The 24,174-nt window shown below is 41.3% G+C and overlaps 1 protein-coding gene across 1 annotated transcript in view; it reads right to left on the bottom strand.

Annotated features, from left to right (window-relative positions):
* Positions 1-19,250, bottom strand: part of PLCG1 (phospholipase C gamma 1) — a 99,772-nt gene extending 80,522 nt beyond the window's left edge. The window contains exon 1 of the mRNA XM_060772229.2: positions 18,271-19,250. Within this exon, the coding sequence (XP_060628212.1) occupies positions 18,271-18,472 (202 nt within the window). The 5' untranslated portion in view covers positions 18,473-19,250. The remainder of the gene's footprint in view (positions 1-18,270) is intronic.
* Positions 19,251-24,174: the final 4,924 nt, after the last annotated feature.

The following is a 24,174-nucleotide window of genomic DNA, read 5'->3' as shown; positions in this document are numbered from 1 at the left end:
AGCTTTTAAGCAGAGGCTGGATGGCCATTTGTCAGGGGTGATTTGAATGCAATATTCCTGCTTTTTGGCAGGGGGTTGGACTGGATGGCCCAAGAGGTCTCTTCCAACTCTTTGATTCTATGATTCTATGATCAACATTTATTGATATCAAACTGGACAAATCCTTCAGGAAGAGGTTAAAAAATTAATGAGCAAGTGGACAGTGAATACAACAGATCATCTATGTGATGTTTTTATTTTATTGTAATTTGTATTTTATTTTATTGTAATTTGTTGATTGGGCTTGCCCTCATGTGAGCCACCCCGAGTTCCCGTTGGGGGAGATGGTGGCAGGGTACAAATAAAGTTTATTATTATTATTACTATTACTATTATCATCTAAGATATCATTTTATTTTCATACATGTATTAATTAATTAATTAATTGTGTGTGGCGGGAAACTTCTGCCAATTGTGAGAGAAATAAGGTTGAACACTGTGAAAGCAACTCACTATATGGTTATCAGCCTCCTTCTAGCAGACTTAAATCAAGGAAAAGTTTCATGAGAACCACCACTCTTTTAAATGTTCTCCAGTAACAGCAAGAACATCCCTATGGGCAGCAATATCAGGCAATTCCAAGGGTCTTCCTCCATGGGCAATCCAAGAATGGGCAACTCGGAAATCCCCGAACAGGCTCAGAAGCAGAGCTGGCAGGTCAAAAGACAACCTGGCAAAATGGCACTACTGAGAAGAAGCCTCCACTTGAAAAGCAATAATACCTTATTTTCTATCTGCATTCCTCCACCTTGTGTGACTGTGGAGCAGAACAAGCAGCTCAGCATCTGTATGCTTGCCCACAATGCCCTGCCTCATGCACAGAGGAAAAACTGTTTAAAGCTACAGACAATGCGGTCGCTGTAGCCCATTTTTGGTCTAAAACTATCTAGAAGCTTATAATCCCGTTATTTTATCAGTTTTAGATAAAATATTTTATTAGTTTTAGATAAACTATTTTATGCAATGCTTTTGACACTAAATAAATTACTTGCAGTTAACTTTTACAAGAAAAAATGTCAAACCAAATTAGTGTCAGTGATTTTAAAACAATCAATTTTAAGCTATGTATTTTAAATTGACATTTTTATATGCATGTATGGTTTTAATGTTTAATGGTCTGTGTTTTCATCTTATGTTTATATCTTTTTGATCTATGTGCTTTAAAGAGTGTTGTGTGTTTTTAATTGTACACTGTATTTTAACTGATGTTGTACCCTAACTCAAGCCTTGGGGAGAGGCAAGGAAGAGAATGATTATGACAATGGTGTGAATTTGGTCAATTTTGCAGTTATGAATCCATATGCATCTCACAATTTAAAAGAAGACTTTTTAAAAAAAAACATATAAAATAAAATTAAATTAACAGAAAACAATTCAAATCTGAATACAATAATAAAAGATAATTTAAAAATTATTGTTGTTGTTAATACATTTATGTTTATTTATACCCCATTTTCTCTCTCCATAAAGCACCATACATTAAAAACATTTCAACACAATTTAAAATCCAAATGTATACAAACATTAAATTAGAATTAGACATAAATGTTATTTAAAAAAAGATGAAATGCCCTTAAAATCAGTTCAGTCAAAATACTACAGCTCTCACTTGTTCATTCTTTTAAAACATTATGTTTATGTTTTTAAAGCAATGATTTTAGTGTGACTACTGACCACTATAGTTATTAAATGTAATTGTTGTTTTAATGTTTTACTGTAATATGAATTATGGTGTTTTATTGATTGTATGTGATATTATGGTTGGAAACAGGTCTGAGTCCCTCAAGAGAGGCGAGAAGGTCGATATACAAAACTTTTAAATAATAAATAAAGTCTGTCAGAATAAAAAAGAAGACCCTCTCTTGTGTAAGAACATCTTCTGGTGATCTCAGTGCAATATCTAACTTTTCAGAAAGATATGGTCTGCCAAATAACCTAGACCTGAGTGCCTAGAAACAAACTGTTAGCCAATGGAGCTAATAGTTAGCCAACAAGGGCAGAGTGTGGCCTCTAAAACCGAGTTAAAAGTGTGGCTGCAACTCTTCACACCAGATAAAGTTTCCAAACTCTTCAAAGGCAGCTCCAAGCACAGTACATTACAGTGATCCAAATGGGATGTAACTAAGACCAGTTCCACACAGCCCTTTAACCCGTGCCTAATTGAGTTTAAGAAACCTGATTGGGCATGGGTTAAGGTCTGCATGCCTCCCCCCAAAACCCGCACTTTGGGGCGGGGGGATCTGGATGCCCTGCTGGACACTTCATCAGAGTAGCCAGACACAAAATAAACCCCCTTTAAAAAGAGCAAAAAGGTAAAAATTACTTACCCAGCTGCCATTAAAGAGCTGCCGGCACTCTTCTAGCGCACAGAAATGACGTGCCAGAAAAGGGGGGGGGGGATGAGGAGTGATTTTTCTCCCCTTTCTACATGCCAGAAGAGGGCCAGCAGCACTTTAATGGCAGCCGGGTAAGTAATGTTTACTTTTTCACCCTTTTTAAAGGGGTTTTGGGAGGAGGAACTGTCTTAGGTCTGGAAGTAGCACGATGCAAACGCCAGGTCCAATCCACATGGCCCACAGCTGGAAAGACCCAGGTCTTACCAGGTATCAAATTAATTTGGGACAAAGCAGGAGAGAGGTCACACATTTTCCACACTGTGGAACCAGAGCGGGTCCTAAGATCTGACGGAGAGGCCTTCCTCTCACTTCCACCACCATCTTATGCACGGCTGGTGGAGATGAGAGAGAAGGCCTTCATCCTTGTGGGAGGCTTCTCTCATGTCCCCGCTTGAGGAGCTGGAGCTGATAGAGGGAGCTCATCCGCCTCTCCCTGGATTCGAACCTGCGATCTGTCGGTCTTCAGTCCTACCAGCACAGGGGTTTAACCCACTGCGCCACCGGGGGCTCCGGTGGTATAAAAATAAAGCTGTTGTTGTTGCTATTATTATTATTATTATTATTATTATTATTATTATTATTACTGATGGCAGACACCAGGACATCACCAAACTTAGAGACACAAAAATTCTCCAAGTCTGAGGCATATCAGACATAATTCTGGAAAAATTAGATATTAAAAGAAATTAAAACTGACAGATTCATTCATCCCACACAAAATGTTTAAAAACTCTGCATTCTAATATGTGCTTTGCAAAGTCAGCTACTTCTTACACTTCCATATGATACTTCCATATGATGCTACATTTTTCTATGCAATTACATGTTGAGAATAATACAAGTAAATTATAATGGCATGCTGAACTCCTAAATGGTTCACAAATTGCACCACCTTGGCCAAATGCAACCTGTGGGTTGTGTGTTGCCTACTTCCTGCATTAGGCCATTAAAAATGATAGCATCCGGGAACGGATAACCGAGTTACTTACATATGGGTGGAAAAGCAAATGGGATTAATGCATACAGTCTGGAAGGAAGAGTGGCTGCAAAATGATTGAAATGAGTCCTTAATCTCATCTATTTTTAAAAACACAATAGAGAGGGATAATTGCAATGTGCAAGTCTGTCGTGGGCCTCACTGTAAAAGGATCATCAGACAGAATGCCAAACAATCATGTGAAATTGTTAACATGGATCCCAGAAATTAACTAATGTCTGGATTTTATACATCCTTTGTATGTGTAGTAAAGTAACAAAGTGTGCAAAGGGCTATTCATTTTCAAGGATAGTAGCATCCTAAAGCATACAGTTAAAAGCACAGTTCCAAAGTCTCAAATATGAAGGAATTATTTTCTAAAGAAAAATGTGTTTTTCTCAGAATAATTCTTCCACAATACTTGGGGGAGGGGTGAGAGAGGGGAGGGGAGTGAATACTGTCTTACTGATATATTTTTCTTCACTACAGATTTTTCACACTGGGAATGAAGTTAAAAATATTCCCTCTATTCCTACTTTCCAAAGTGGTGGGTGAGCAATAAAATGGCAGGATAAAGTAAACATACTCAAGTGGAAGAAATTGGCAATGGAGTAAGCAGATTGTAGTGGCTTGGCTGTTGCATTAGGATGCTGGGAGACCACTGAAGTCCCCACTTGGTGACCCTGGGCAAGTCATGCTTTCTCAGGCTCAGAGGAGGGCAAGGTCTTGCCAAGAAAACCAGGTGATAGGTACACATTAAGGTAGCCAGAAATGAAGGCACACAAGAAGAAATATATCTTGGTGCAAAAGATTCTGACATAAATACATTGGTGGGTCTAAATTAGTTGTGACTAACCAGGAAAGCAATCTTGTGGTTGCAATGTGCAGCTCCCACAAAACAATTCAATAGGCAGAAGCAAATGAAAATAAAAACGAGAGGAGCTGGTAGGAAAGGAACTAAGAACAAAACAGCCAATATTACAATGCCATGGAGACACAGAGGTGGAAGAGACCACAGGGCCATCCTGTCCAACCCCCTGCCAGGAAGGAACAGACAATCAAAGCACCCCCAACAGCTTCATGTTCAAAAATCTCTGGAGAAGAAGACTCCACCACATGCCAAGGCAGTGTATTCCACTGGTGAATACGTCTTATCGTTAGGATGTTCTTTCTAATGTTTAGGTGGAATCTTTTTTCCCATAACTTAAATTAATTGCTCTGTGTCCTAGTCTCTGGAGCAGCAGAAAACAAACTAGGTCCATCTTCAATATGATGTGTCTTATAAAGATAGGTGAAATATTATGCAGCCCGAAGAACTTACAACAACCCACTATTACATATTATGTTTATCTCTAGGTACCACAGTTCAGCAAGGAAACGCATGCAATAAGAAAAGATAAGAACAGCTACAAAAATTTATATAAAACCATCAACATGTTAAATGCACTTTTGTTAAAAAGAAAGAAAAGGATTTCCTGACTTGGGGGGGGGGGGGGGGGAGAGAACAGGTTTAAAGGATGCTATTAAATCAGTGGTTCTTAACCTGTGGGTCGCAGACTACCAGTGGCCTGCGAGGATGAAAATCTGGTCTGCAAATCTCCTCCTCCTTCTTTATTTTATTTTATCTTATTTTATTTCCACTCCTTTTGCACCACCTGGCACTCCTTCCCTGTTGCTGACCATGGCATATGTTCTGTATCAGAAACCAGAGCTGATATGATCTATCCAATGCAATTTTCTGAATCAGTACCCCAAACTGAATTTAAAGTTGACCAAACCGATTCGTAACCCTTTCGGTACTAATGTTGGAGAGTGATTCTTGGTCAAAGTGGTCACTGGTCAAGAGGTCCCTGGTCAGAAAAGGTTGGGAACCATTGTTACCAAATGTAGACTCACTACATAGATACATAGCATAATGCATTTTAAGAAGTCAAGAGATAAGAGATTTCCCTCCCTGTAATATTATTAGAAATTTATCATATATACACAGTAAAACTGAAACAAGATGTTTCACTGATTTGGGTGAAGAACAAAATGGCACTCCTTCCAATTCCATATATAAAAACCAACTATACTGGGTAGCTCTATTTTTCTTAAACCTTGGCACTGGGACACCATCATCATCATGTAGAACTAAGGCTAACTTAAAACCAACATACAATGAAGAAGAAAGCTGTTAATAGTGCTAAACCTGCTCCTAGCACTGTGGACTGTCATGAACCTCAATTTCTTCATGTTGAGTATGGACAACGTAAAGATGCCTCCAGTTCCATAAGGTTCTATGAGACATAATTTTTTACATAGTGATTGGTGCTCTTTAGTTTTTACCCTCATCACTTTTGATTATCTGCCATGCAGACCTGGGATAATGGGAATTGCAACCCAACAGCACTTGTGACTCTGTGGTTGGGGAAAGGTTACAAGACATTTGAACATCAGATATCATATCCACAAGCCTTGTATCCAAATTTAAATCCCACTATCTTGACTAAAGACAAACTGCAGCTTTTCAGATGTAGTGTAAAACAATTCTTATCAGTTCTAGTCATGGTGTCTGATGATGAGGAATACAGGAGTCCAGCATCTGAATGGCCACACATTGGCCCAGAAATTACCCACAGGCCGTGAATTTGGCACATGTACTTTAAAGGTTTATAAAAAAATGAGTTGGACCAGGCATAGGCAAACTTTGAACTTGAACTCCCACAATTCCTAACTCCCGTTGAGCTGCTAAGAATTGTAGGCGTTAAAGTTGAAAACATCTAGAGGGCCAAAGTTTACGCATGCCTGGGTTAGACCAAAGGACAAGACCTGGTCTGAAGAACAGGAAAAGGAGAAAAAATGGATTGCAGCTAGGCTTTAGACCAGGGGTCCTCAAACGTTTTGAACAGGGGGCCAGTTCCCTGTCCCTCAGACTGTTGGGGGGCCGGATTTGTTTACACGGGAATATTGTGAAACATTTATTTTATATATTGTGAAACATTTATTTCTAATTACAAATAAATGAAATGTTGACTTCAAGCCTGTCATAGCATGGGTAACAGTCTTACTATAACAACAGGGAACACATGAATATGTTTAACTGATCAGCCTATTGGCCAATCTCCCATAACCTCTTGCCATCATAGTTTGTAGCAGGCACACAAAGTTTCTGGATAAGAACTACTACTTTCAAAATAAGGGCCACAAAATTAAAAAGAAAATAACACTTTAAAACCAGGAAAAGATTTCTGTTCTACAATTTTATCATTACGTTTATTTATACACCACTTTTTGTCTCCACAAGGAGACTGTGGGCCCTTCCAGACAGGCCCTATATCCCAGGATCTGATCCCAGGTTTAATGCTTTAAACTAGATTATATGAGTCTGCACTGCCAGATAATCTGGGATAAACAGAAAACCTTGGATCAGATCATGGGATATAGGGCCTGTCTGAAAGGGCCCTTCCAAACAGCCATATAGCCCAGAATATCAAGGCAGATAATCCACAATATCTGCTTTCAACTGCATTGTCAGAGTCCACACTGCCATATAAGCCAGTTAAGTGGATTTTATAAGTGGATTATGGGATTTGCAGTACCTTCAATTGCTTCAGCTCTGTCATCAAAACCACAGGGCTCTCTCCCACTGCCTCGAGGCACAGCTGCTGGGGGAAGCCTCTTTGGAGAGGAGTGCTGGCACAGCCCCCAGGAGACGTGCACCGTCGCCATGGCATCTGAGCCACCGGGCTGCCCCTCGAGGCAGGGAGCACCCCCGTGGCCACCTCTTCCCCGTGTGCTAACACTTGTGTTGGCTCTCTCCCCCCACTCTCTTCCCCCACGCATTTGCCAATGCTGGGAGGAGGATGGGGCAGGGAGTGCATGCCCAGGGGCCAGTGGAGGGAGCACACTCCCTGCACTGGCCCTCTTCCCACGCAAACTTGCCAATGCCAGGGAGCATCTTTTTCCCGGTGTTTGCAAGTGTGTGGGGAAAAGGGCGGTGCAGGGAGCACACTCCCTGCACTGGCCTTGGATGCATGCTCCTGGCACCAGTGTAGGAAGCGCCCACCCAGGGGACGCTGACAAGCGTGTGGGGGGAAGAGTGCCGGTGCAGAGGAAGCACGCTCCCTCCATCATCCCCTGGGCAAGCACTTCCTGCACCAACCCAACACCGGGAGAAGACCAAGAGGTGTGGCAGCCCAGTGACCCTCGCGGGCCGGATAAATGCCCCTGGGGGGCCAGGTGTGGCCCGCGGGCCTTAGTTTGGGGACCCCTGCTTTAGACATTTCCTAACTGGAAGAGCTATCTTTCTTGGGTGAATTATGAGTTCATCCATCCTAGAAATAGTTACGCTAGATCAGTGGTTCTTAAGCTGTGGGGCACAGACCACCAATGGGCCCTGAGGATGAAAATCTGGTCCGTGAGCCTCCTTCCTCTTTATTTTATTTTTGTATTTTAAATATGTACAACTGGTATATAGTTTATGTTTTTATAATGATTTTCTGTATGTTTTTATGTTGGTAATTGCAATGCTTTACCTATGCTGGAAACCGCCCTGAGTCCCTTCGGGGAGATAGAGTGGTATACAAATAAAAGATTATCATCATTATTATTTCCACTCTTTTCACGCTGCCTACCACTCCTTCCCTGTCGCTGGCCATGGAAACTAGAGCTGATGTGGTCTATCCAATGCAATTTTCTGAATCAGCACCCCAAATAACCCAACTGAATCTAAAGTTGACCAAAAACTGATTCATAACCCTTTTGATACTAATGCTGATCAAAGTGGTCCCTGGTCTAGTGCAGTGGTTGGGAACCACTGTGCTAGATGGCCATCTATTGCAGACATTCTAACTGCATCTTGCATAGCAAATCTTCCTTTGGGCAAAGAGGGATCTGATTGGTTCATCATTGGACAAAAGGCAAATAATGATCTACTGATAGATCTCAAGTTGAGCTGGTATACGGCAGGATGGAAGGTCTGTTTGTCTGCTGGTGCATCCAAACAACAACTAAGCAAACTTCCCTGGTACAGTCAAATAAGGTTGAATACTTCTGAGATTAGCCTGCTGTGGAAAAAATATATATTCCCTTTATGACAGACGTGATGCTGTTTTCTGACTGTTTCCATAGTGATGAAGGGCTCAACTGTGTAAGGAATGACTTTTTTAAAAACCTGCAATTAAGCAGGCTGCACTGTTACTAGAGAAGTGGATTCTGCAGCCAGTTCCACAACAATTGATTTATTGGAGAGAAGACCCACTTATTGTTTCTCTGTCCTTGTGCTTTCTTTCATTCAATTAAGTGCAAGGCTAAGTGTTTTGTATGGAATTGCACCACAAAATATAGCCCAGCCCAACACACAAAGCCCTGTAACATTTTGTTTATCATTAATGTAAGGTCATCCTTCATTCAAACAATATAGGCCAATATTAATGCTTTTACTGTTTGCTATAGTGTATTTAACAAAGCATACTTAGGAGGCCTTTGCTCTCAATTATAATGGGTGGAAGAGCAACATGTAGTAGGGCACCAAAACAGACGTAGTTTCATTATCTCTCAAAATGTACTCTCACAACCCTCTTGCATCCCCACAGTGTAGTACTTGACTCCCTGAAGATGCTGTGAATTAGAATTAACTTGCATTATAGCATCCTATCACCTTTTTTGCTCTGGATGTTGGAAAATTGCTTTTTTGTGATTTCAATTCCTAGAATATCCAAACAGCATGGCGACTGTACAACAAAAACACATTTGCCATTCCCAACTAAAGCAGGATACATGCTTTGGAAATCAGGACGCAGGACCTCCTTTCATGGAGTATCTTGAGAGAAGCAGTTGTAAGTCTCTCTTAATGGACAAATTTTCCAGTTTCTTTCTCCAAATGCCTCATTTCTCAAAATCTTAAATTCAGCTTATCTCAAACCCCGAGGATTTTTAATTGCATGAAAATGTAGACCCATCTCCTAATATCTACCCAATCTGAAAGATCGGCGGTTCAAATCCAGGGAGTGGGGTGAGCTCCTGTCTGTCAGCTCCAGCTTACCATGTGGGGACATGAGAGAAGCCTCCCACAAGGTGGTTAAATATCTGAACATCCCCTAGGCAACATCCAATTCTCTTGCACTAGAAGCGACTTGTAGTTTCTCAAGTCACTCCTGACACATGAAAAAAATCTACGAAATCAATTTAAAACTACGTTTAAAACTATGTTGTACCCCATCTTGAGTCACAAGGCAAAGCAGGTATTTCCGATGATGATGATGATGATGATTTAATTGTGGGCAAAACATGCTTAACGTGAAAAGTTTCATAAAGACATTCAGTCTCAGAACAATTGGATTATTTGTAAACTTATATATTTGTCATTACCTTCATCAAGTTATCAACTCATATATTATGAATAACAAACATGACAGTTAAAACACAACTGAGAGGCTGAGGAAAGAACATCTGTCTTATCACTTCAACCACCATAATTTCCAACATAATTAGGTATTACCTCACGCTGGAGCTACATTGCCATATATCGTATATACGCGAGTATAAGCTTTTTTTTTTTTTTGCTGAAAAAGCCCCCCTTGGCTTATACTTGAGTCAAGATTATTTATTATTTTACTCTGTTATTATTATTACATTTATTATTTTACTTGATTTATTATTATTATTATTATTATTATTACATTTACATTATTATACTCTATTATTTTATTACAATTATTTTACTGTATTTATTATTATTACATTAATTATTTTACTCTATTATTACTGGGGAGGATATGTAAGCACATTTACATTGAAGAAGGTTAGAATAATGGTTTAATCAGAACTGGACGGTCTTAACTTAAATTACAGTTTTATGTAAATATTCAAAAACATTTAACCTACTGATGCCTCAATTAATATAATTTTATTGGTATCTATTTTTATTTTGAAATTTACCAGTAGCTGATGCCTTTCGCACCCTTGGCTTATACTCAAATCAATATATTTTCTCAGGGTTTTTTGTGGTAAAATCAGGTGCCTTGCCTAATATTTGGATCGGCTTATACTCGAGTATAAACGGTAATGCAGTTTGGAACTCCAGTTTAATGTAGTTTTGAGCTTCTCTTTGAAAGGAACCTTCTTTATTCAAAATGTACAGATTCCAAATGTATAGTCTCTCTTTTCAGATGCACCTCACCTTTGACAAGTGAGCTGTACAACATAAGAAAAAATAGATACATGTGTACAAGTGCCCAGTGACATACAACCAGGTAAACGAGTAACATTGGATAACATTCACATTTAGTCTGTCAGACAATACTTCTCTACATTTGTTAAACATGATTGCTATAATTAACAAGTCACTGAAACCCAAAAAAAAAAAAAATCAAATTGTTTATAGATTTCTGAGTATGAATGCATTTTATTACCACTCAAAATGTTTGTCCAGCCTTAAAATACTTTAAAGCGAGCATTCTTTTATTTTGTTACAAAGGGAAGCTGTTTTTTTACATGTTTGCTAACAAAATTCAGCAATGAGATTCCCAGCTAAATTTCAAAAGGTGAATCTAGGGGTCAAATGTCCCCTATCTCTCTCCAGAAGGACACACTTCAGTGCCAATGCTGGCCCTACAGATTTCAGAGCAGTGCTTTCTCATAAACCTTGACAAGTTACCCAACAGCATAAATCTCAGCTTAAATCTCTGAGAAAGAAATAGGATCCCATCAATCACAAATCACAGGGCTGCAGGGAAGGAAAATTACTCTCCCTGCCCCCAGTAGAGCACTGATGTCCACAAAGAACTCTGTGACACTGAAGACGAAGTGACGCAAAGGATGCCTCCCAGACGATAAATCTATTTTGCAGGGAAGAGCTCTTTAAATCTGCTGCATTGTCTCTCAAACTGGTGCATATGAAGCTCTGACGGAGATATTAAATTAGTATGTTTAAAGGCCCATCTCACAGAGTTTACAAGAGGATTACAAGAGGCTAATCAATCCACTACCCAGCTGTGAAAACATCTGCTTGCAAGAGCGATGAATTGGTTACTAATAGTTTGCCGAAGAGATTAGCATTCATACTTTGGAGATTCCAGAGGAGCAGCCATGTTAGTCTGATGCAGCAAAAACAAGCTTGTTGAAGACCAACAGAATTATTAGCTGCGATTTATAAGGGGAAGGAAGGGTGGGAAAAATAAATAAATAGTGCAACCAAAAGCAGGCATACACTAAGTTGTTTCTTTTCTGTAAGAAAGTATACATTTTACATTCCTTGGTTTTGAGGCATTGCTGTTTACATTCTCAGCAGCCCCAGTTTTGTACCTGGATGTGTGTATGTGCATGATTAAAATATATATACCAATTGAAAGATGCACACAATATTTGCCCACAATGCTCCATGCATCTGACATGATGAGCTCTACCCCTATGGTACAAGGTATCTATTAGTCTTGAAGGTACCTCCAGAGTGTTTACTTTGCAGATTAATATCTGTGCCTGGAAATGTTTAAAAAGCAAAAAGAATGTTTCTATCTCAGTGACACATTTCCTTGTTTTGATCTGGTTTGGGATTCTAATATTCCAGGCTTTTGTAACTTCATGTATGAATAATCTCACTGCTGGGATAAAGACACAAATGAGAGTAAAGGGTTTCCTGAACTATTTGTTTTTACATTCCGGTGCAGATCTAAATTTACTTCTCAAAATGTGAAATTCATAGAACAGTTATGATTTGTACTCCAGAAAACATTACATACACTCTTTATGTACACACTAGAGGAGGAAAAAAGGAACCCCTGGTGGCACAACGGGTTAAACCGCTGAGCTGCTGAATTTGCTGACCAAAAAGTTGGCGGTTCGAATCTGGGGAGCGGGGTGAGCTCCCACTGTTAGTCCCAACTTCTGCCAACCTAGCCAAAACATGCAAAGTGAGTAGGGACCTCATAACACTAGAGAATGGACCCACTTTAAATCTGGTTGCTGCCTCTTGCAGAACTCTGGGGTTTGTAGTTTAGGGAGGAGCCTTCAACAGCCTCACGAAACTACAAACCCCAGATTTCTGCAAGAGGCAGAAACTGGATTTAAAGTGGATTCATTCTCTTGTGTGATGAAGTATTAGATTAATAGGTAGGAAAGTAACGGCGCTCCATGCAGTCATGCCAGCTACATAACTTGGAGGCATCTACAGACAATGACAGCTCCTTGGCTTAGAAACTGAAATGAACATCATCCCCCAAAGTCAGACATGACTAGACTTAATGTCAATGGGAAACCTTTACCTTAGAGGTACCTTTTTTAAAAAAATACAACCATTTGGTTCACTCTTGACATGATAGATAAATAAATAACCTTAGAGGAGGAAAACAAGAGTGCAGTCCCTAGTTTGGAGATGAAGAAATCTAGCCTTGAAAATAAGTTAATAATGGGAATTTGCCTAACAGAGTTTATATTACTGAATCTTTTCAAATATTTTGTAGGACTTCAAGGTTCCTTGAGAGGAACTTACTTTGACATAGGGATTCTTCCTTAGTTACTCATTTACTGCACATCCACAACAGGCAAACAAAGCTTTCATTTTACAACACCTTCTTTGTCTAGTCACCTGAAAGCAAACATCAAGTCTCACAGGTGACCAGTTGTTTTCCCATAGGAATTATGATTTGGAAGTGCAGCTCAGTTTTTTCAAATAAATTTCTAAAAAAATTATACTTTTTTCTTAATTTCCTTAAAAGGGCTGCAATGTTTAATTTGCCTCCTCTCCATACACACACAGAGAGATGCACATAAACAGGTATAGGTTTATACTCAAACCTGAAAATTTAGAGCCACAAACTCAGAATAGGTAGAGAACAAAATTTTTAAGACATTAAAATCTTGTGAAAAACAGGAAATCTCTTTACTTCTTGTAGCTTTGAAGTTTCTAACAGAACCAGAGGGAGAACTGGAACATGCAGAACTATCCAGTGATCAAGGCTAACATTTTTCATTGGGGAAAAGACAGTCAATATGGCATAGGTTTGGAGCATTGGACTATGACTCAGGAGATCGGGGTTTGAAGCCATGGAAACCCACTGGATGACCTTGGGCAAGTCACAGTCTCTTGCCCTCAGGCAAACCCTCTCTGAAACCTGATCAAAATACCCTGTGTCAAGTTTATCTTAGGGTACCTGTAAGTTGAAAATGACTTGGAGGCCAATAATAATAAAACTGGATAAAGGTTTCCCTTGACATTAAGTCTAGTCATGTCCAACACTGGGGAATGGTGCTCATCTCCATTTCTTAGCCGAAGAGCCGGCAATGGCCGTAGACACCTCCAAGGTCATGTGGTTGGCATGACTGCATGGAGAGCCATTACCTTCCCACTGGAGGGGTGCCTATTGATCTACTCACATTTGTATGTTTTCAAACTGCTAGGTTGGTAGATGCTGGGACTAACAGCAGAAGCTCTCCCCACTCCTCGGATTTGAATCGCTGACCTTTTGGTCAGCAAGTTCAGCAGCCCAGCGGTTTAACCCGGTGTGCCACCAGAGGCTCTTAAAACTGGAAATGATACATTTTTTTTGGAAAAAATTAAAATCACCCAAAAAATTATACTTGAATTGATAAGCAGTCGAATTCAACCCAGTTCCAATTTTGCACCACTACTTGAGCTAAACGTATGTTAGAACTGGAATGTGCAACTCACAGGCCTGTCAAACACTTGTGTTAAATACAGAGTAGACAATTTTAGGCCTAAAACAGAACTCATCATCAAATTGAGCACTTGAGAATTTTATCCCACTTGAAAAGTGATAATACCTTATTTTCTATCAGCAATTTTCCACCTTGTGCGACTGTGGAACAGAACACACAACTCTGCATCTGTATGCTTGTCCACAATGTTCTGCTCCGAGTACAGAGGAAGAATTGCTTAAAGCTACAGACAATGCAGTCTCTGTTGCCCGTCTTTGGTCAAAAAATATTTAGCCACTTGTGCTCCTATTTTTATCAATGTTATACTTATTTACGATACAAAGTAAAAAATCATTATTTTTATTTATAATTAGGGCCTGGTCTGTTTATGAATGCCCAAAGCAGCACACATAGCTGTCTCTATACCTCTTTAACATCAGAAGAAACCCTGTTAATTTTACTGAAGCCTACTGTGTATTCCCACTTTCTATAGAGGTGAACTGGATACTTCTGGGAAGCCTGTAAGCAGGCCATTAAAGGAAACCAATAGCTCCCACGACTATTGATCCCAGAAATTGTTCCTCAGAGATCTACCAAATGTTCTGTTTAATCATTATAGATAACCATGGAATGCCCTTCCTAGGGAGATCAGATCGGCTTCTTCGCTTTTAGCATTTCGGAAAAAAACTCAAGACATGGCTATTCAAGCAAGCATTTGCAAATACTAAGTAATGGACATAAGAAATGGAGCAACTACACAATGGGACTGGACAATGTTTTAATGAGTATCAAATTATGTTTTATTGTTGCTGTTCAGATTTTATTGATGTTAGTGTTTTTATATTGTACTTGTGTTTTGTGACATTGAATTTTGCCTTGTAAAATACAAATATAGTGAATAAATAAATAAACCACCACTGATAGATCTATCCTCCAAGACTATTTCTTTCTTGTTGTGTGCCTTCAAGTCATGTCTGACTCACAGCAACCCTAAAGTGAACCTATCATAGGTTTTTCTTGGTTGAATTCATTCAGAAGAAGTTTGTCCTTGTTTTCCTCTGAGGCGACGCATGACTTGTTTACTCCCTCTTTCAAAGGAGTGATGTATTTCCACATTTTCTCACAACCATACTGCAAAGTCAGGCTAGGCTGAGAGATAATGCAAGGGCCAAAGCTCATCAGGAAAACAAATATTCTAATGACTATAAAGTGCCCCCATTGGAGTGTGAGTCTCCATATACCTATACAGTATTTCCCACAGAAAAGATAATACACCATGCTTTTTAGGCCAGTGACTGCCCCAAATGGTAAAGTAAACATAAACACACAAGCAAACTAGCAAAACGTATGACATCACTTTATAAATATTTTTTTAAAAATCAGAATATATTTATTAATTCTTTAAGATCATCAATGTATTGTTGAAGGCTTTCATGGCTGGAATCACTGGGTTGTTGTGAGTTTTCCGGACTATATGGCCATGTTCCAGAAGCATTCTCTCCTGTTGTGAAACCTGTTGGAAACTAGGAAAATGGGGGGTTATATATCTGTGGAATGTCCAAGGTGGGAGAAAGAACTCTTGTCTGTTTGAGGTAAGTGTGAATGTTTCAATAGGTCACCTTGATTAGCATTTCTCCCACCCTGGACATTCCACAGATATATAAAGCCCTTTTTCCTAGTTTCCAACAGACCTCACAACCTCTAAGGATGCCTGCCATAAATGCAGGTGAAATGTCAGGAGAGAATGCTTCTGGAATATGGCCATACAGCCTGGAAAACTCACAGCAACCCAATCATCAGGGCCATTTGCTACTTTAGCAGTGTTCATTCAAAACTCACAGCACAGTCCTGTGTTGTTGGGAATCCATCTGTGTCAAATGGAGCTCTGTTCTTAATGCAATTTGATGCCACTGAATGCTATGGAACCTGTAGTTTGGTGAACACACAAACACTCTTGGCCTGCGAAGGCTCAAGATACTGTAAGACCACAGCTCCCATGGTACCATAGCATTGAGCTATGGCAGTTTAAAGTGGCGTCTAACTGTGTTAATTCTGCAGTGGAGATGAACCAAATCTATTACAACTGTGTCAAATGGAGCTCTCTCATCACACAAGAGAATTTATTTTATTTATTTCGTATCAAAAGCATTGCATAAATTAGTATAAAACTGATAAAAAATAGAAGGAGCGCAGGCAGCTAAATATCTTTTGACCAAAAACAGGCAACAGCAATGGCATTGTCTGTAGCCTCCAACAAGTCTTCCTCTGTACATGAGGCTGGGCACAGTGGACAAGAATACAGATGTGGAGTTGTCTGTTCTGCTCCACAGTCACACAAAGTGTGGGATTCTTTTAGGTCAGGGGGTCCTCAAACTTTTTAAACAGAGGGCCAGGTCACAGTCCCTCAAACTGTTGGAAGGCCGGATTATAATTTGAAAAAAAAAACAAAAAAATTAATGAATTCCTATGCACATACGTATCTTATTTGTAGTGCAAATAACACTTAAAAACAATACAATAATTAAAATGAAGAACAATTTTAACAAATAGAAACTTATTAGTATTTCAATGGGAAGTGTGGGCCTACTTTTGGCTGATAGGATAGGATTGTTGTTGTTGTTGTTGTTGTGTGCTTTCAAGTCATTTCAGACTTAAGTTGACCCTGAGCAAGGGCCGGGTAAATGACCTTGGAGGGCCGCATCCGGCCCTCGGGCCTTATTTGAGGACCCCTGTTTTAGGTAGTGCTTTTTAAACACAAGTGAATGAATCCACTTTAAATCTGGTTGCTGCCTCCTGCAGAATTCTGGGGTTTGTAGTTTAGTGAGGCTGTTAAAGGTTCTTTCCTAAACTACAAACCCCAGAATTCTGCAGGAGGCAGCAACCGGATTTAAAGTGGATTCGTTCTCTAGTGTGATGAAGTATTGGCAGTTTGATGCCACTGAAAACTATGGAATCCTGGAACCTGTAGTCTGGTGAGGAACAAACACTCTTGGGAAGGCTCAAGATATTGTAAGACCACAGCCCCCATGGTCCCATGGCAGTTAAAGTGGTGTCAAACTGTGTTAATTCTGCAGTGTAGGTGCACCGAATCCATCACAACTGTGTCAAATGGCTCTGTGTTCTTAAGGTAGTTTGATGCCACTGATTGCCATGGAATCCTGGAACCTGTAGTCTGGAGAGGCCCAAACAGGAAAGGTTCAAGATATTGTAAGACCACAGCTTCCATGGTCCCACAGAATTGAGCCATGGCAGCTAAAGTGGTGTCAAACTGTGTAGATGCACCAAATCCATCACAACTGTGTCAAATGGAGCACTGTTCTTATGACTTGTACTTCATTACACTAGAGAAAGAATCCACTTCAAATTCAGTTTCTGCCACCTACAGAATTCTGGGGTTTGTAGTTTAGTGAGGCTGTTAAAGGCTCCTCCCTAAACTACAAACCCCAGAATTCTGCAGGAGGCAGCAACTGGATTCAGAGTGGATTTATTCTCTAGTGTGATGAGGTGAATGTAGTTTGATGCCACTAAATGCAATGGAATTCTGGAACCTGTAGTCTGGAGAGGCCCAAACAGGGAAGGTTCAAGATATCCTAAAATAGTAGTTTTCAACCTTCCTAATGCCGTGACCCCTTAATACAGTTCTTCATATTGTGGTGACCCCCAACCATAACATTATTTTTGTTGCTACTTCATAACTGTAATTTTGCTACTGTTATGAATCGGAATGTAATTATCTGATATGCAGGATGTATTTTCATTCACTGGACCAAATTTGGCACAAATACCCGATATGCCCAAATTTAAATACTGGTAGTGTTGGGGGAGGACTAATTTTGTCATTTGGGAGTTATAGTTGCTGAGATTTGTAGTTCACCTACAATCAAAGACCATGCTGAACTCCACCAACGATAGAATTGGGCCAAACTTCCCACACAGAACCCCCATGACCAACAGAAAATACTGTGTTTTCTGGTATTCTTTGGTGACCCCTCTGACACCCCAGGGGTCCCGACTCCCAGGTTGAGAAACACTGTTGTAAGACCCCAGCTCCCATGGTCCCATAGCATTGAGCCATGGCAGTTAAAGTGGCGTCAAACTGGGTTAATCCTGCAGTGGAGATGCGCCCTACAGCCCTGGTTCCCAAGAGTTCTGAACTTTAGGCCAAGGCAACCAACCTGCTGGTGTGTGTGTGTGTGTGTGCCTATTTCCAGCCAAGCCACTTACTTGCGCCTTCGATTTTCTCCGAGCCCCGGCTCCAGATGACCTGCCGGGTCTCCAGCTTCACCTGGAAGGTCTTCCTCTCGGGCCTTTGGGACTTCTTGGAGTAGAAGAGAGTCATGACGGTGCCTACTTCCAGGCTCCGGTAGAGATGGACCACCTCGGCTTCGCTTTGGAGGCAAGGTCCGTTGGAGAAAAGCGACGCCATGGTGGCTCCCCAAAATCTCTTTTCCCACAAAGCCTGGGAGGAGGAGGAGGACTTCAGGAAACAAAAGAAGAGGGTCCGGATTCCTTTTCTAACTCCCAAACTGGGAAACAGGGGGGATGCAAAAGGAGACAAAACCAGAGGAGGAAACTTGGGGGGAAAGGTGTGTGCGTAAAAAATCAGCCTCGCATCCACTCCAGCTTCAGCTTTCCTCCGTTTGGGAGTCAAGAGAGGTTTCTAAGAGTCTGGTTCCTCCAAAGGATGGTACCCCAATCCTCTCTCCCCCCCAAAAAAGGCCTTGATATTTCGGGGTCCTGTTGGGTCGTCTTAACCCCGGTCGCTGGACGCTTCCTTTGGAAGCATCAACAACTTTCCCGTCCGGAAAGGCAGCCCAGCACCACCTCTGCGCCCTTGGCGATCATGCACCATTTTCTTTTCTTTCTTCGGTGTGTGTGTGTGTGTGTATTTTTCCCCTCCTCCTCCTCCTCCTTTCTCCCGAGCAGAGACTGAAGCGAAACCAACCAGTGAACGGAGGGGGAGAAAAGGAGGAGGGCGGGAAGAAGAGAAGAGAAAGGGGGAGAGAGAGAGAAGAGGAAGAGAAGAATGCCAAGGCGATCTTCCCGGCTTAAGGAAGGCTCTCTCTCTCTCTCTCTTTCTCTCTCTCTCGGGGCTGGGAGGCTGGGCTCCAGCTGGAGGGCGTTTGCAAACCCTTCGCCGCCTTTTCCCCCTCCTCCTGGCCCCGCTTGATGCCTAGCTCGCCTCCTTTCCTCCTCCTCTTCCTCCTCCTTTTTCCGCCTCCTCTTCTCGGCTGGAGGCAGAGCTCTCCCAATCGATCCGAGACAAGCCAATCAAGATCACCCCAGGGCTGATGTGTGTGTGGGGGGCGGGGGCGGGGGGGTGCAATGGCTGGAAGAAGGGAAGAGAGTCTGGCAGGGAAAGCAGCCTCTCTCCCCTGCGAAGGAGACTGGGGAGGAGGCACCACTGCAAACCTCTGGCCAAGACTCCCAGTGGCTTTGCCTTTTTGGATTGAGAAGCTGCTCCTGGGGAAAAGGCTTGGAGAGAAAACGAAGGCAAAATCTGGAGAGGAGGGGAGTGAGGGCCCTTCCACACAGCCCTACATCTCAGAATATCAAGGAAGAAAATCCCACAAAATCTGTTTTGAACTGGGACCTTTCTACACAGCCATATAACCCAGAATATTGAGGCAGAAAATCCCACAATATCCGCTTTGAACTGGGTTATCTGAGTCAACACTCAGATAATGTAGGATTTCCTACCTTGATATTCTGGGATATAGGGCTGTGTGGAAGGCCCAGAAAATTCCACAATATCTGCTTTGAACTGGGGACCCTTCCACATAGCCATATAGCCCAGAATATCAAGGCAGAATACCCCACAATATCTGCTTTGAACCAGGGACACTTCCACATAGCCATATAGCCCAGAATATCAAGGCAGAAAATCCCACAATATCTGCTTTGAACCAGGGACTCTTCCACATAGCCATATAGCCCAGAATATCAAGGCAGAATACCCCACAATATCTGCTTTGAACTGGGGACCCTTCCACATAGCCATATAGCCCAGAATATCAAGGCAGAATACCCCACAATATCTGCTTTGAACCAGGGACACTTCCACATAGCCATATAGCCCAGAATATCAAGGCAGAAAATCCCACAATATCTGCTTTGAACCAGGGACTCTTCCACATAGCCATATAGCCCAGAATATCAAGGCAGAATACCCCACAATATCTGCTTTGAACCAGGGACCCTTCCACATAGCCATATAGCCCAGAATATCAAGGCAGAATACCCCACAATATCTGCTTTGAACCAGGGACCCTTCCACATAGCCATATAGCCCAGAATATCAAGGCAGAATACCCCACAATATCTGCTTTGAACCAGGGACTCTTCCACATAGCCATATAGCCCAGAATATCAAGGCAGAAAATCCCACAATATCTGCTTTGATCTGGGGACCCTTCCACACAGGAGGATCCAGACAGGCCTTTATCCCAGGAGAATCCACATTTAAAAAACGTGGATTTTTTTCCCTGAAGCCTATTAAGCATCTAAAATTACACTTAGTTTTAAAATCACACCATCCAAAATCATGCACATGTCATTGCACATATTCCAATTATATTATTGCACTGTGCCATCTCCAAAAGCCTGATCCCAGAGCCAGGTTTTTACTCTTCATGTGAAGGCAAGGAGGGAGCGGGCTGATCTAATGTCACTAGGGAGGGAGCCCCACAGCCCTGGGACCACCACTGAGAAGGCCCTGTCTCTCGTCCCCATCAGTCGCGCCTGCCAGAATGGTGGATTCGAGAGCAGGGCCTCCGCATATGATCTTAATCTCCAAGGTGGTTCATAGGGGAAGATACATTTGGACAGGTAACTGGGCCGGAACCGTTTAGGGCTTTACAGGCTAAAGCCAGCACTTTAATTGTGCTCAGCAGCAGACTGGCGGCCAGTGGAGCTGGCGTAACAGGGGGGTTGTATGCTCCCTGTACACTGCTCTGGTGAGCAATCTGGCTGCCCCCCATTAGACCAATTGAAGCTTCCAAATGGTCTTCAAAGGCAACCCCACGTAGAGCGTGTTGCAATAATCGATGTTATTTTAATTTTTAATTTTTATTTTAATAATAATAATAATAATAATAAAGAATAATAGAACCATATAATCCTAGAGCTGAAAGATGCTCCCAAAGGCCATCTAGCCCAACCCCCTTCTGCCATAAAGAAAAGCACCAGCCAAGACCTCCCCAGAGATGGATGTCCAGTCTCTGCATAACAGCACTTTTTAATTTTTAATTATTACATTTGGCCCTGCCATTGATTTTAATTTGGCATAGAGTGCTACCAGTATGCAGATGATACCCAGCTACTCTTGCGTCTCGAACCTGATTTTAATTGCGTCATTGTGTGTTGTTAATGTTATTGCTTTGTTTTTGAGTTATTTTGTTGCTGTTGTTGTTATTGTTTTTACTATTATATTTGGGCTCGGCCTCATGTAAGCCGCACGAGTCCTTCGGGAGATGGTAGCGGGGTACAAATAAAGGATTATTATTATTATTATTATTATTATTATTATTATTATTATATGTTATTTTGCATTGGGCCATAGCAGGAGTAGGGTTGGTAATAATAATAATCTTTATTTGTATACCGCCACCATCTCTTTAAAGCAGTGTTTCTCAGCCTTCCTAATGCCGCAGCCCCTTAATACAGTTCATGTTGTAGTGACCACAACCATATTATTATTTTCGTTGCTACTTCATAACTGTAATTTTGCTACTGTTATGAATTGTAATATAAATATCTGATATGCAGGATGTATTTTCATTCACGGGACCTAATTTGGCACAAGTAGCCGATACGCCCATATTTGTATATTGGTGGGGTTGGGGGGTGGGGTTGATGTTTCATTTGGGAGTTGCAGTTGCAGGGACTTATAGTTCACCTACAATCAGAGAGCACTCTGAATTCCACCAATTCCCATGATGAACTTGAATCAGACTTGACACACAAAACCCCCATGACCAATAGAAAATGCTGGAAGGGTTTGGTGAGCATTGACCTTGAGTTTTGGAGGTGTAGTTCACCTACAGCCAGAGAGCACTGTGGACTCAAACAATGATAGGGTAAAGGTAAAGGTTTTCCCCTGACATTAAGTCCAGTTTTGTCCAACTCTGGGATGTGGTGCTCATCTCCATTTCTAAGCCGAAGAGCTGGTGTTCTCCATAGACACCTCATGTGGCCGGAATGACTACATGGAGCGCTATTATCTTCCCGCTGGAGCGGTACCTATTGATCTACTCACATTTACATGTTTTCGAACTGCTAGGTTGGCTGAAGTTGGGGCTGACAGTGGAAGCTCACGCTGCTCCCCGGATTTGAACCTTCGGCCTTTCAGTCAACAAACTCAGCAACTCAGTGGTTTAACCCATTGTGCCACCGGGGGCTCCCCAAACAATGATAGAAATAGAAAAAACAAAAACAGAAATACACAGGACCCAGTTGCCATCCGACAACCTAACACCGTATCCAAAACTTTTGGGGTACACTAGACCTCTCTCTCCAGCTGAAATCTCTGAGAATCTCCCTCCCTAAAGTGTCCTTGATGACACAGCAGGTTATACCTCTGAGCTGCTAAACTTGCTGACCAAAAGGTTGGCAGTTCAAATCCAGGGAGCAGGGTGAGCTCCCACTGTTAGCCCCAGCTTCTGCCAACCTAGCAGTTTGAAAGTATGCAAATGTGAGCAGATCAATAGGTACCGCCCTGGCGGGAAGGTAACGGTGCTACATGCATCATACTGGCCACATGACCTAGGAGGCATCTATGGACAACACCGGCTTTTCGGCTTAGAAATGGAGATGAGCACCACCCCCCAGAGTTGGATACAACTAGACTTAATGTCAAGGACAAACCTTTTTTCCCCCTTTACTTAAAGTGTAAATCCCAAGCTTTCTTAGGATGTTGCCATGACAATTAAAGCAGAATCACAGAGCTGTGATTGTGTGGTATGAATGAGCTCCATGTCTTGTATCATACTTTTTTGTTCCATTCTTTCCTGATGTCCATTTCAGCAAACATTTACCCATGCAGGAAAAAGGAAGCAGGAAAAGCAGGAGGTGTGGGATGGGAGAGAGAGGGGGAAGCCTTGACGTTATGATGATTGCTTGCCAGTTGAGAAGCTCATGAAAATATTAATTCCAACCCTATGACACGGAATCTTGGAACGCCAGACAGGTAAAGTCGATTTAAACAGTTTTAAACAATGCAAAATTGAAAGCATTTTTATTTTAAACAATAAAACTTTTTAAAAAGGGGGAATTAAAAGTCTGAAAACATATTGAGCAATTTAAGAATTAAAACATTGAAAAGGTGAAAACATTTACAAAAGCCAGTTAGTTGAAAGCTCTCGTTAATGGTTTTTTTAAATTTTTAATATAAAAAGTATTTATATATACAGCGCTGCACTCAAGTCCTCATCTTTGCACGCTTGGAACACTGGCGATAGTGCAGATGTCTCATTTAATGTAGAATATACTGTATTGTTGTTAAAATATATGCTGAGGATTAAATTGTGATTGTAGTTGAAACAGTCAGTTATAATTGCCCCCCTGTTGAACTCATGCATGTTGTGGTGAAAAATAATTTAGGCTCAAAATGATGTAATGAGAAGCTGTAGTGCTATAATGAAACCAACAAGTGGTGTCCCATAACACAGAAGGCCTTAGTATCAAGCATGAGTTGTAAAACTCAGGGAAAACCTGACCCTGTCATAAGGCAAAGTAAGAATGTAACTAAAGCCTAAGGCAAAGTATTTGAAAAGATTTAGTCGATATTTTGCTGAGCAGGTGTCAAACGAATACCTGCGTACACACATCCATACATTTTTAAAAAAATGATTTAGGGTAAGGGTGAGAAAAGTGCAGCTGTGGGGTCCCAAACTGTGTTTGTGGCTCTCAACTCTCTGGCCTACCCCTTTCCTATCCAAAATCAGCGGGTTAAGGTAAATTACCACAGCATTCAAAAGTGACCATTCCATATTTCTAAAATAAGCTGTAAGATTCTCTGGAACTGTTTATCACCTGAAATATCACCCATTTTCCAAACCTATATATCATGATATTTTATGGCAAGATAGCTGACTGGCACAACCTGGGGATCACAACCAAACACAGTGA

The sequence above is a fragment of the Anolis sagrei genome, chromosome 4, assembly GCF_037176765.1.
Source record: "Anolis sagrei isolate rAnoSag1 chromosome 4, rAnoSag1.mat, whole genome shotgun sequence".
In the NCBI taxonomy this organism is placed as follows: domain Eukaryota; kingdom Metazoa; phylum Chordata; class Lepidosauria; order Squamata; family Dactyloidae; genus Anolis; species Anolis sagrei.
This window is presented reverse-complemented; position numbering and strand designations above follow the sequence as displayed.